We start from the raw sequence: 14,500 nt of genomic DNA, 5'->3' as shown, positions 1-14,500 counted from the left end.
AGCATTAAAAGAATTGAATTCTGAAATAAGTGATAGGGGGTATTATTACTTCCAGAACTTTCTAAATTAACTTATGTATTTGTAGATGAGTGAAGGCAGCCTGTCATCATTCACTTTTCCACTTTCGGGATCCAGTACATCTGAGTCACTGGAAAGTAGCTCAAAGAAGAATGCGTGTAAGATTGGTTTGATATTTTGAGCATGATTTACTGGTTTGAATTGTGGCCATTAACAGTGATTTTTTTCCCCCTGTTTTAATTTACCTCTGAGCTCTCTTTCCTCTAAATCATTCAATATCTTAATGGTTTAAGTGCAAAAACGTTTGCCGGCAAAAATTCTGAACAACATGAAGCTATGCCTATGGCAACTTTTCCCATTTGATGTTTACCCTACAAGACATACTAAATATTAGAATCAGGATTCTGTCATTTTTTCTTACTAAGCAGATTGATGTATTTGATTTTTATTCCCTTTCTCTGTTCAATGTAACACCAATAAATCAGAAGATGCCATTAAGTGAAGCCTTCTTTTTCCATGAAGATTGCAAAAATTTTGATTGAGAAAATTAACATGATCCTCCTGTGTTTTAATTACATGAAATCGGGATGCGGAGGGTTTTTTGGCTTGGAGCGTTGGTTGAAAATTGTTCAGGTTGAAGAAACTAACCATGTGGCATTCTCTGTTTGCAATGTGACTAATATTCTAGAAATTTAGGCACTTAAGTGCATGGATTCTTTTTAATGCATCCATGACTTTATTCCTCTCAGCTGTGCACATGTGTCTTTGTATCCAAACCACATTCTGTCCTTGACTCATTCAAAGTGGATTACACAGTTATATAATCAGAGCTTAAAATAAGGAAGAAATGAGATGGTGTGTGCGTTTTTCGGACTGGAGAAATAAAGGATTCCTGTGTAAGAGAGATTTAATTGTGTGTACTACAGTAACTTTGAGCACCCCCTTTCAAAAAAAAAAAAATAGGGCATCTCATTTAGTCCCATCTAGCTGCAGGCATTGACTAAAATTTAAATGAACATAAAGAATGCTTTAATAACCATGTTTTATCTTTTTCACCTTCACAGTGGCATCTGAAATACAGGGATTAAGAACAGTTGAAATAAAAAAGGTAACTTGGGAGGGAAAAAACAATATAAACTCTTGACTTCAGAGGCATCTGTATCTGTATCTTCCTGTTAGCTGTCTTATCGATTTATAGCACCATCTGATAAAATATGGGTTATATACAGTGGAAATAGCACAAGGCAGTCTCTGCTGAATTTCCTGGCCATAGCACCTTGTTTGAAAAATCATTGTTGGCATATTCTGTATCACCAAAAATGCATTAACCCAGCCCCACACAAAATAACGCCCATCCTCTTTCACTTCTCATACTGATAAGTAAGCCTTTGCCGTCAACAGAGATTTCCTATTCTTCTGAAGTAGATTCCTCTGACAGCCATGCACAAGAGAGAATCGAAAGGCAGCTATGGTTTCTTGAACCTTTAGTGTGTGCTGAGCACTCTTTAGACGTGTCACACGTCCCCATTTTGTTTCATGTTCACGGCAGCCCTTTGTGGGAGGCGCTGTAAGCTCCGTTTTGTCAATGAAGATCTAGTGATTCATTGAGCGGAGTGGACTTGTTCCAGGTCCCAGCGTTTGTAAGTGTGGGCTCCTGGCTTTGAACACAGGTCTCTCTGATTCCAAAAACTGCAGTGTTTTTACTCCATCAGTTTACCTGCTTTTCATGAGTCCCACAACATGATTTTGATTGCTTTTACTTCCTGAACAGATGCTTATTTTCCTAAATCACATTAAGGACCTGTGTCAAATAAAGTAATGTAATTTTCCTGAGCTACATTTTCCACCCTTACGCCTAGAAGATGACAGTTAACTGTAGAATATTGTGCCAAAGAAACCACAAGTCAATTAAAAATATCACTTTGACCAAAATATTCTGTCTGTTCAATGGCAGGGGCCCACTGACTCACTGGGAATCAGCATTGCTGGAGGAGTGGGCAGCCCACTTGGTGATGTTCCTATATTTATTGCGATGATGCACCCGAATGGAGTTGCAGCTCAGACCCAGAAACTCAGAGTAAGTTTTACTAATGTAAAACAAATATAATCTGCTTTTAAATCAGCTAATCCAGCCACAAGCAGAGCTTGCTTTGAGTAAAAGATGAAGAAAATTCAAAGAGGGGAGAGTTTGCTGTTGTGTGCAAATTTGCAAGTAAATGAAATGGAAAGATTTACAGTTGTTTCTTAATATTTTTTACTTGTTTGAAACTCTGTGGAAGAAATTAAAAGTATTTTCAGAACACCAGTATGAAGTGAAATTTTTTCTTTACATATTTTATTGATTAAATGCTGATTTAACTTTATTAAATTGAAAATTATCATTTATCTTGCATTATCAATTTTGCAGAAGTTTAATGTAAATATGACTTATAATGTTCTAAAACTGTACAAAACTTGCTTCAGAGTTGAGAGATTGTGCAAATGTAGAGCACTATGATGGAATTTATGCTACTGCTCACTTTTGCAGTCATGTAACTATTTCATTAAAGTATCTCAGTCTCTATATAAAGTAAACTCTGTATGGGCTCATGCCTCAAAAAGAGTCTCGAAACATAACCGCCTCTTAATTTAAATAGTCTCTAAATCGGGAATGGTTCCGTCTCCTTTGATATCTAAATTCGTGACTGACACTTAAGAACTGATTCTACACATAGCACAGGATTCAGAAAACTTTTCTGTGAAGGACCAGATAGTAATATTTTAGGCTTTGAGGGACATATGGGTCTCTGTTGCAACTACTCAGCTCTGCCCTGTGAAGGCAGCCAAATAATCATGGCTGTCTTCCCACCAAATTTTATTAACCAAAATAAGCAGTGGGCCAGACTTGGCCTGAGGGCTGTAGTTTGCCAACGCCTGACTTAGAGTCACATCTAATATGTGTAGTAATAATGTCCAGAGAAATTGTGGTTTCCAAATGATATCAGGTATTTTATTCTTTCAATAGGAAGTAATGTCTTACCCAGGAGAAATGAAGACAAGGGGAGCGTGATTCCCCCTAGAGATTATAAAACTCAACCATCACGTGTAGCTTCTTTTTGCCGTGACTGCTTCTTGGAATCAGTGGTTTTCGTGGTTGTGTTTCAGTTACTGACAGCGGTATATATGTGATGTGGAAGGTCGGGAAGGACATGATTGTCACGTCTCACTGTCCCACTGTGCATGGCTGCTTTAGCAGACGGCCATTTCTTCCTGTCCCTTGCAGGTTGGGGATAGGATTGTCACTATCTGTGGCACATCCACCGAGGGGATGACTCATACCCAAGCAGTTAACTTACTGAAGAATGCCTCTGGCTCCATTGAAATGCAGGTAAGGTTTTTATCCTAAGCACCATTCAGAATATGGGTAGCTTGAGGTCACATGAGCTTTGATGTTAAAGTAGTAAAAGTGATTAAATCTTCTGCTCTGATTTTATTTAATATTTCCCTTGAACATAAGTGATTACATTGAGAGTTCCAAGAAAGTATGTAAGAAACACATTCTGTCACATTTTATCCTGATGCGTTTATCGTTTCGTACTTCATATCTAAGGGGGAAAAAATACAAGGTCTTAGCAGTAAATGATTAATTGCTAAAATTTTAAGTGGTGTGAGTGAGTGGCTTGTATTCTAAGATCTTCAAAAAATAATTACATGTGAGACTATGTTTGAAAAGCATCAAAGAACTTTATAGAATTGAATTAGAATATTTTTACTGTCAGTTGAAGAGGCCTCTGAGCCTTGTGAAATTGCTTTCTCTTTGGTTGTATGTTATGTTAGCAGAAATGAGTAAGTGGACAATAAAATACGCGTTTTAATGCAAATGTCTTTTTGAAGAAAAATTACTGCTGTCTCCCTAGCAGCATGAACATGTGTTTTTCTCTCTCTGTTTCTCTGTGTGCAGGTGGTTGCTGGAGGAGATGTGAGTGTGGTCACAGGCCTCCAGCAGGAGCCCCCCAATTCTAGTCTTTCTTTCACTGGGCTGACATCAAGCAGTATATTTCAGGATGATTTAGGGTGAGCTCATATATTAGGGTTTGTATGTCCCTACCACTCACATAAACATGAAATAATAGGAGATGAGGTCTGAAATACAAAAACCAAGTGTTTCTAAACTGTTAAATAATTATGGCTTGGATTTAGTTTATCAAAGATAGGTAGGTAGGTAGGTAAGTAGATAGACAGATAGATAGACAGACAGACATGCATGCATGCCACTATCCTTCCCACATTTTTAGCTCTTAGTTTCTTGGGGGAACATTTTAGTCTTGATGTCACTACCCTGTGTGACATGGCACAAGTCAAAACGATCCTTTTAAAAATTCCAACATTGCCTACTCATTTAATAAATCATCCTTTTGATTAGAAAAAATTCACAGTTACCCAGCACTTGAGTACAATAGAATTAGAACATGAAGAGAGACGCATATTAGAGTTTTTAAATAGTTTGATGTGGCTTTTACATTGCTTAGAATTGATTTTTCTCTCCCAGCTTGGGAATGCTGACGTTTATGACTTATTTCGTGGTCGTCCTCTGTTCTTTAGCCGTCTCACTTTAAATACACAGGAAAGAATGGGCTACTCCATGCAGTGAGAACATGCCATGAATGTGTTAGTTTAAAGAACTATAAATGAGTAATAGAATTAGAGTGTTAAGTAGGATTTCACTAGATTATGTAAATTTAAAATACTGTGCACAGCATGCACTGACAATTTAAACTCACAAAACACACTCACTGTCAGTAACACAAAGAATTTACTAACTCTAGGTGGAGGTCAGATAATTCATAACTTATAGATTCACAAAGATATATGTGTATTTTTTCTAAAAATCCAAAAACTCTTCCTTCCTTCCCCTACTGTAGAGCTCCTCAGTGTAAGTCTATTATGCTAGACCGAGGGCCAGATGGCTTAGGCTTCAGCATAGTAGGAGGATATGGCAGCCCGCACGGAGACTTACCCATTTATGTTAAAACAGTGTTTGCAAAGGTAAGTTTGCAAATTTTAACCACCCTCTTCCCCCTAAACGTTCATTAATAGTGGTCAGCAGCTGGCTTATTAGTTTATGGCCTGAGGTAACGCCAAATGGTTAACAGTTGATCATTTTCTTTTGGAACTCCCTACAGGAACGAGTCACTAAATATTTTTGTCCAATTTGAGGTTTAGTTATGTTTAAAGAAAAATAGACTGAAATTGAAATTCCATGGGAACTCTTGGCAATATACATAAAAATATTAATGAACTTTATTTAGACAGTAAAGCCTGATTTTTTTTTCCTTTGAAAACAAGTTGCATATGATTGAATGTCTTTTGAAATTAGGACATTTTAAATATGTGTGTGCTGTAGAGCCCTGGCATTTTTTTTTTTTTGCATTTTTTTGATGTGAAATATAAAATAGGCACAGAAAAGTACATAAAATATATATGCAGATTAGCTAATCGGGCATTTAATTTGCAAGTTTAATTTCATGGAATAGAATAGGCAAATAACTACTAAAAAATCTGAAGAGTATCCAGCAGCTCTATCACCTACAATAAATCAGCTATTTGCAATCAAGGGATTCAATTAAAAAAAAGGAAAACCATTTATATATAGTTGTAATCATATAGTAACTTGTTCTATCTTAAGAATGTTTAGAATGAAAATAAAGTTATTGCAATATTGGTGAAGTTATTAAAATAATTTAAACTCATATAATTATTGTTAATATGTTGTTAAGACATTTTTTCAGGAACTACAAAATTGGACAAAATTTCCTGCTGGAGAAAATGCAGAATCTGATTTTACAGTGCAAAGGAACAAAACTTATGTCAAACCTATTAAAAGATTTGATACTGGGGCTCTAGATTAGTGCTGTGGTCCTTTAAAGTGCCTACCTACGAAGGTTTCATTCTATTATTTTGAATAAAATGATTGTTTTTAACCAACTGAAAGTGCTGTATCTACAGCAATCTAGCTATGAGGCTTAATTTCTGAGATTTTTTTAAAGCCACTGGTATGTCCAAAAATACAAACAGCATTTGCCAGTGAATAGGAGAGTCATGCCGTCCTTTTCCTCCGCCTTGGAACAATTTATTTAAGGCATGCTAGTTAGAACATATTTTAAGAATTTCATCATTATGGATTCCTCATTAACTTTTCCATATTTTTAATCTTATATTTAATTACATAATTGCCTACTATAAGTATGCCTTAAGATGGGATTCTTTTTCAGACGGCAATGTGTGTGTTTAGTCTTAACTCGTTTAAGGCCTGTAAGGAATATGAAGACTCCGTCTACCCTTGGAAAGTAAAGAACCAAGCAGCTCAAGCGGCCTTTTCAAAGCCACAGAAAGAGTTAGAATTAGAATTAGCAAGACTTGTGTTTTGTCCTGCCCTTGTCCACATGCATGTGGGCTTTATGCTTTTGTAAGCCTTTGGGTTTCATGGTCCTCTTGCCCTTGTCCTATAAAACTGCTAATTCTTTGTCTTCCTTCTGTAATTGTTCTTTACAGGATAAAAATCCTGGATTCTATGAAATCATTATTACTAGGCAAATTCCCAAATACTCTTTATTAATTTGAGTTCCCACCAGCTGCTGTGCTGGATGGCCAAAAACCACCCAACTAATCTATTGACTGCTAAATTCTCTCTCAAACTGGAATCTCAGTGCTAAGACCATTTAGGAGAAAGGCCTCCTTTGTTGATGTTTCATCATCGCTTAATGGCTGTGGAGCAGCCGTGGAGCATGGAGAGCAATGTGTGTGTACATGCAGAGCAGTTTACAGTCTGGTGTAGAGCTTTGCTGTTGTGTAACTGCGAGGCAGCATTTTTTGAGAAGTAAACAAGCCTACTTTATAATTGCAGGGAGCAGCCTCTGAAGATGGGCGCCTGAAAAGGGGTGATCAGATCATTGCTGTCAATGGGCAGAGTCTAGAAGGCGTAACCCACGAAGAAGCTGTTGCCATCCTTAAGCGGACAAAAGGCGCTGTCACTTTGATGGTTCTCTCCTGAGTCTGTGGCCGGAATTGAGCCAACTCAGCTGCTCACTCCCATCCCACACTGTAAAGAGAATGAAACTGGTCTTGTGGACGACTTTTCCCATGCTGTGTTTATCGGGCTCTTCAAAACTGTAGGGGAAAAATACCACTTGTTTGTTTTTCTCATATGAAAATGATTTTCTTACAACGTACCATCATTTTTTCATTTCTCCTTGCATTTTGTGAATTTAAACTCAAAAAGAAGGATGATTTGCATAGGTAAATCCAGTCTTCGCGAAGATATCTGACATTTTGTAGTCACGTGGGCAAAAATTGTTATGTGCTAAACTGGTTGGTAGAGAAAAAAAATAATTCGAAAGCTAATCAAAGAGAAATGGCTTCATGAAATTAGAGTGAAAAACGAAAACATGAAGAAAATCTTGAGTTTTATAAAAATGCTTCATTTTGTCAATCTGCCGCATCTCCCCATGTCTAACTAAAAAAAGAAAAACATTTTTTCTATTGAAAAATCTTTAAAAATACAGTCAGTATTTAAAAATTTTGAATATTGTAGAAAATTGCATCTCCTCACCTCCGATGTACACATATATATTTTCCCATTTACTCAAATGGCACATATATGAAACAATGTCCCTAGATTTGTAAAGAAAACATGTAATGTGCATCTTGATGTTCATTTTCATTTTTGACCTGTTATAAAATATTTTCATGTTTCTGTAAGTAAAATGATGATGCTACCCTGTGTTGACTGTGGTTTCTCTAAAAAGCAACCATGCTAACCATGGAGGAATATACAAGCTTACAGAATATTTAGTGCTGGTTTTAACTGATGCAACACTAAGAATGTGTTAGTGCACTATGCAATTGGTTTTCAATTAGTATTAATCTTAATGACAGAAAAAAGCAGTGTGTTAGTAATTATTTTGGTTGTATGCCATTAGTAAATTGGTAGAAAAATTAAGGGGATTAACATAACTTCATTTCATTGCCTTATATTAACATCTCATAATACAATAGTTTAAGACTAAGGGGAACAGATGGAGCTGTTTATTGAGACAACTGGTGAGGAATTATCATGTGTTCATTCCCATTTTAGAGCGTGAAACTCCTACATTAGAATATATAAAGTCACTTTAAATACTATCTATATTTGTAACAGAAGTAGTGTACAGATATTTTATTACAGCGCTTTTGTGTAAATGCAGAATTGAAGTGAATAAAGAAGTTTCATGGTGTACAAATAAAGGAGCAGGCGTATTTTTTTGTTCATTTCACTGGGAAAAAGCTTATTATATTGTTCAAGATTTACAGGGGCCAGCCCGGTGACACAAGCGGTTAAGTGTGCGTGCTCCGCTGCGGCAGCCCAGGGTTCGCTGGTTCGCATCGCCGGGTGCGCACTGACGCTCTGCTTGTCAAGCCATGCTGTGGCGGCGTCCCATATAAAGTGGAGGAGAATGGGCATGGATATTAGCCCAGGCCGGTCTTCCTCAGCAAAAAAGAGGAGGATTGGTGGATGTTAGCTCAGGGCTGATCTTCCTCACCAAAAAAAAAGATTTACAATTTAAGATTGGTTTTTAACATGTCTAACTGAACATATGGTGTCCACAGTTACAATTAGAGGAACTTTGGACAACATCATCATGAAAAGCTCAACGGTTTTTTATATCCGGAGTTTTTACTAGTACTAAAGATTCATAGACTCCTCATGGAGCAGAGAAAGATAACATAGAAAGAGAAGTGTCCTACCTGTGTATGTTCTCCTGAGATGCTGTTGATGAAGCATATTATAAGTTATTCTTTGGGGGAGTCAAGAGCTGAAGGGTGTTCAGATGGAAAAAGTCATAATGAAAATTATTTATATTAATAAACATGGAAAGTCTGATTTGAACACTGAGCAAGGAATTGGGGAACCTATGTTCTGCTAGTTCTTCCCCTAACTAGCTAATGAACATTTGCATTCCCTCTGATTCATCTCATCTCTAGAATGATAGCTTATTTTATCTCAAAGCTTGTATCTAGTTCTAAAATACAAGAATTCTGTGATTCTTAGTTATACAAAATGAATGGACTAAACTACACATTGCCATAATTTGGGAGATATTCTCCTCAACCAGTCACTGTGAACTGAGGTACCTGATGTAACAAAATTCATTTCAGTATCCCAGTGACGCAGCCAGCTGCTCAGTCCTCAGTTAATGGCCCTCCCTCATGAGGCTGTGGCAGGATCCTCTCGCGATGGGCTGCTGAAAGCTCAGCCACCCCCTTTTATGAGTTTTAACTGGCGAAGGTTTTTATGGAGGACACTCTATGGTAGACTCTAGGGGGGCAAGTTAACCAACCAAATTAAAGTTTGAGTAAACATGTGCGAGTACCCCAAAGAGAACAGCCTAGTGGTTATCTGTATTAGCCTGAATAGCTTCACCCCAGAAGTCATGTCCACCAGGAACCTTAGAATGTGACCTTATTTAGAAATAGAGTCTTTGCAGATGTAATTAGTTAAATTAAGATGAGGTCATGCTGGATTACGGTGGGTCCTAGATCCTTAAAAGAAGGCCATGTAGAGAGAGACACAGAGACCTTGAGGAAGAAGGCCATGTAAAAATGAGGGCAGAAAAACCAAAGAACACTTGGGTGACCGGAAGCTGGAAGAGACAAGGAAGGATTTTTCCCTGGGATCTTCAGAGGGAACGTGGCCCTGCTAACACTTTAATTTTGGTCTTCTGGCCTCCAAAACTAAGAGAATAAATTTATGTTGTTATAAGCTACTTAGTTTGTGGTACTTTGTTATGGAAGCCCTGGGACACACTAATACAGTACCTTAAATATTTTTATATCATTAGCTACTATCATTGTGCCTGGCTAATAGGAGAGGCTCCATACATGTTTGTAGAGCACATGAACGATTAAAATATAGGTCATGATTAATTTTGTGGTATTACCTTGTTTTAGTTAAGCTAGCTGCAGCCTTCATACTGAATGCAAAAAAACAGTGGGAATGCCACTGGAGCCCTATAGAAACACTGGGGGAAATTCCCTCCTGAATTGCTTAGTTAACAAAGTCAGAGCATATGAAAGAAAAGGGAGGGATGAAAAGAATATAGATTCATCAGCATCAGAGAGAAGTGACAAGGGCTTATGCTTCCTATGTTATTGTTTTCTGGAAATTTAAGAGGTGAAGGAAGAAAGTTTGAGCAAAGAGTTTGAAGATGTGAACATTACAATGTTAATGCCATGTTGAACTCAAAACTGTAGATTGCCTGTAAAAAGTTCACTATAATTACTTGTGTGATTAAATCACACTGGAGAAGACCACGTTTCTGGTGTTCTTTGTGCCCCTTCCAAAAGGATGATGATGATGATGATGATGATGAGTTTAATTTCAGCACCGACTGATATGTAGCAGCAGGAGTAGTAATGCGGTATAGAAAGTCAGTAGAATCCATACATCAGAACAGTGATGGAGTTGGAGGCATAAAAGATAAAAATTCGAGAAAGATAAGACAGATCTTTTTTTATTATTCTAAGAATCTTGATAAAGCAGATTCTGATAGGTTTGAGGAAGCAAAGGCAGCTCTTCCCAGCTCTGAGATACACTGTACCAAGCGGCCTTAGATCTGGTCAGCTGGATTATTGTCTGAGAACGCCACGCGGGGGTTTGGTGCCTGTCTTCAGATCTCCATCAGAGCGAATGGAGGAGTGGAAAAGAGGCCGCAGGGAGACAGGAGTAAATAGGCTTTTTTTTTTGGTCTAGGTGTGAGAATGTCGAAACTATCATCACCTGCTTTCAGCAGCCGTGGTGTGTTGTTTCATGTCAGTGGCAAGTGTTCTGGAATGCATTTGATTTGTGCAAAGATGTTCCTCAACTTCTTCTACCAGGTGCTCCTAGAAAAAAAGAGTTATTTGTAAGGCAGGATTGGCCTCTCTTACCTCAAGAGGAAAAAAACTGGTGGTGGCCAGAAAATTTCTAAATGAAAGAGCGTGAAAACTAGGCAAAGCAAATGTTGTTAAAGTGTTTTTTGTATACTTGACGTTACATCTTCTTTTTCCCTTCAAAATATAGGTATTCCATGTTGTCCATTTTAATGTAAATTAGAAAAAATTGTATTAGTTGTGTAAAAGTTTTACTTCTCAGTCAAGTACCGAAAGTTCAATAGTAGGCCCTTAAAGGAATTCTGTCTAGAAGGAGGCAAATCTATGGTGATGATCTCAGAATTCTCTGACTAAAAATGTTTCTTGAAGTTTCCAAAATACTACCATCAAAAGATAGTAGGTATTAGGCAGCTTCTAAGAGGAGCTTCAACTTGTTTGTCTAACATTGGACATTTTTTCAGAAGGTTGTGTCCTTTGCTAATATTTTGTGATCCTTTCTCCCTCCCTCCCCGACCTTCCTCTTCCTTGTATGCATATTTTCAGAAACGAACACAGTTATCCTTTGAAAACATACTTTTTCTCTGTTCTTTTCTTATTGATGTACTAAAAATTATGATTTTTCACCTGAGTCTACCTTGAAATATTTGGCATTCAAAGTTCCACTCCTCTAAATTTCTTTTATAAAGGAACTTTATTCCAGTCAGTAAAACTTACAGATTAACTTTGCTTTGGAAAATTAAATGAGATAACTGTACCAAGCATTAATACCATGCACAGGTTAAGCTATCAAGAAATGGCAGTAATAATTGTATGCACTATATCCTGGAAGACACAGAGTAACATAAATTTGATAACTTTCTTTAAATAGCCTTCAGTTTTCCCTTATTTTTTTCCTTTTGGTGAGGAAGATTCGCCCTGAGCTAACATCTGTTTGCAATCTTCCTCTTTTTGCTTGAGGAAGATTGTCCCTGAGCTAATATCCGTGCCAGTCTTCCTCTATTTTGTATGTAGGATGCCACCACAGCATGGCTTGATGAGCGGTGTGTAGGTCTGTGCCCGGGATCAGAACCCGCGAACCCCAGACTGCTGAAATGGAGCCCGTGAACTTAACCACTGTGCCACCAGGCCAGCCCCAGTGTTCACTTTTGTATAATCATGTCTTTTTCTTCTGAAGTTGGATGCAAATCAACTTATACCAAAATTTCAGTTGTTTCGCATACAACCTTCGTGATATTTCCCATATCCTCATATAACTCTACTAATTACTAACTATTTTTCTTTAAAGTAGACTAATTTTTTTAATTTAAATGTGTTTAAAAGAAAAATTTTGGAAAACCAATATCACTTGCCAAAAATACAAAGTAACTATGAGCAAAAGCCATGTTATTAAATTCTATCAAAATCCTGTTGCCTACCAAGGATCAGAACTTGAGGCCTGCTCTTTCTACTAGGAAAGGGAGAATTGCAAATGTTAGGATGGTGTTAATGACTCATTGGATACTCTTTCCTGGACTTAAAAGAACTGAAAGAAAATAGCTTTTTCGTTATGTGATTCAATATATTCTAGTGCCCTCTTGGTGCCACCTACAACGGGGATCTCACGATATACTCCCTGTTTGGAAAAACTCTATCACACCAGAAACAGGAAGGTTTTGTTTATAGACTCCTTTTTTACAATGTGAAAGCAAGCTAATCAATTCCTGTTCTTAAGAGTATTCTTAGCTAAGGAGGTTGTTTAAGATTTTATTGATGAGGCTTTCACTGAAACCAGAGTTGGGGCGTCACCTCCAATGCGTTAGTTTTGGCAATCTGAGTTTGAAGTAAAGGACAAATGACATAAATTAATGGAGTAAAATTAATGTTGTGGTAATATTAAATAAAGCTCATGCCTTTTGCACCTGGAGGGCTGTGCAGATGGCAGACATACCTAATTGTGCACCCTGCTGCCTTTAAGTGTGCTGATAAAAATCTCTCAGCTGAGTATAAAGTATGTTCGTTCACTGGCTCCAGACAAATTTGTGTAAGGCAACACAATACACACAAAACACAGCCTAGCATATTTTTTAAGGAAAAATAAATGGAATTCTATAAGTGAAATAGTCAAATATTTACCTGATTTTTAAAACAAGTCATTATTATAGTCATGGTCTTTGTCCTTTCTGTGAATATTAAAATATGTGTTAGTCCCGTTAGAAAAAGATTATTCTCAAATTGGTAAGGAAGTACTCACTACACGTTAGTTAAACAAGATAAATTTACCAGTAGAATCCTAAATAAGTTGATTTGATTTCCCTAGATAAGAATTGGATTGGCCAATTACCGCTCAGATGTTTATAAACTTGTTCAATTCTTTAAGAAGTAGCTACTCTAGAAAATATGTTGGTTTAATTAAGCACATAGATAATAGGTTTTGCTACAGATATTTCAGAAATGTCACTGAACTTTTTAAAACTTACATGAGTTCTCTTCATTTAAGGAATGTGAATTCCCAAGAACTTCATTTTGTTGCAGTTGGATGCCTATGCAGTGAAAAGCAGAACCAGCAACTTCTAGTTTTAACTTTAGAATGATTTTTAAATGCTTTTATAACATTTGTTACACACACCAATTATTTTTCTTATGATTTGCTACATGTTTGTTACCTACATTTTAAAAATAAATGACAAGTAAAATACTCTTTTTCAGACATCAAAATAGCAGTTTCCATCAAAATAGAAGTCTGGTGCCACATGTTCATTTTATGATAAAGGATGCTGGCTCATTTTTCAGAAAAAGTTTGTTTTTAGACTAAGGAGCATAAAATTTCTTCATCTTTTACTCCTTAATCTGAGGGTTAATAAAGGAATTATATGTTTAAAATTTACATTTGTAATCTTTATTGCCATTTGGATAACTAAAACTAAGAGTTATTTCCACCCCATCCATGTACATTTATTTATAGGTACCTATTATTTCTTCTATTCAATAGTTGACTTTTTTCTAAAGCTTTTCCTTTCTATACATTCCAGGTATTTATGTAATGAAGTCATCAGTGTCTCAACACCCACTTTGACTGCCTTGCATGAATGTAAGTCATAGCTGATAAATGTCTCATGCTGAACAACTCTAGATTTCTCTGAAATGTGGTGTCGAGAGCATGGGCCTCTGGATCTCAGGGCCCTGGGTTTACACACTGGGTTGGTTCCTAACTAGAAGAGGCAGCTGACCTCTCTGAGCCTCTGCCTCCTTGACAGTGAAATGGCAATAATTACATCTTCCTCACAGCTCTGTTAGGATCAAATGAGGTGAAGTGTCTACACTTGGTGGCCATTGATAAATGGTAGAAATATTGTTAATATTACTAAAATCAGTGTAACTTAAGGGCTGTGATGATACTTATAGCGGAATTGTGGCAGTCATCTGGAGAAAGAGGGCTGTCCCTAGTATTAATTTATATCCCAACTTTAAAAATAAACTTCTAAAGTGCCCTTTTACTTTCTCATTCTAGAAATTTCCTCATAATTTCTACTAGAATGGGAAGCAAAAGCAAAAATGATTCTAGAAGAACTGAGAACTGCAGAGTCCCATTGGTTGGTGAAGTAAATGTGCCGCTCCT

General features: G+C 36.9%; 1 protein-coding gene across 11 annotated transcripts in view; it reads left to right on the top strand.

The window, feature by feature from the left end:
• Positions 1–8,303, top strand: part of MPDZ (multiple PDZ domain crumbs cell polarity complex component) — a 157,108-nt gene extending 148,805 nt beyond the window's left edge. For all 11 annotated transcript variants that reach the window (XM_087444589.1, XM_087444594.1, XM_087444591.1 and 8 more), the window contains 7 exons: positions 86–176; positions 1,083–1,126; positions 1,973–2,095; positions 3,281–3,385; positions 3,959–4,071; positions 4,920–5,043; positions 6,902–8,303. In XM_087444589.1, coding sequence (XP_087300715.1) covers positions 86–176; positions 1,083–1,126; positions 1,973–2,095; positions 3,281–3,385; positions 3,959–4,071; positions 4,920–5,043; positions 6,902–7,048 — 747 coding nt within the window. In that variant the 3' untranslated portion in view covers positions 7,049–8,303. The remainder of the gene's footprint in view (positions 1–85; positions 177–1,082; positions 1,127–1,972; positions 2,096–3,280; positions 3,386–3,958; positions 4,072–4,919; positions 5,044–6,901) is intronic.
• The last annotated feature ends 6,197 nt before the right edge of the window (positions 8,304–14,500 follow it).

Source organism: Ceratotherium simum, chromosome 20, assembly GCF_057802395.1.
Source record: "Ceratotherium simum simum isolate JZ-2026a chromosome 20, ASM5780239v1, whole genome shotgun sequence".
Classification (NCBI taxonomy): domain Eukaryota; kingdom Metazoa; phylum Chordata; class Mammalia; order Perissodactyla; family Rhinocerotidae; genus Ceratotherium; species Ceratotherium simum.
Note: the sequence above shows the minus strand (reverse complement) of the source record. Positions and strands in the feature narration are given on the sequence as shown.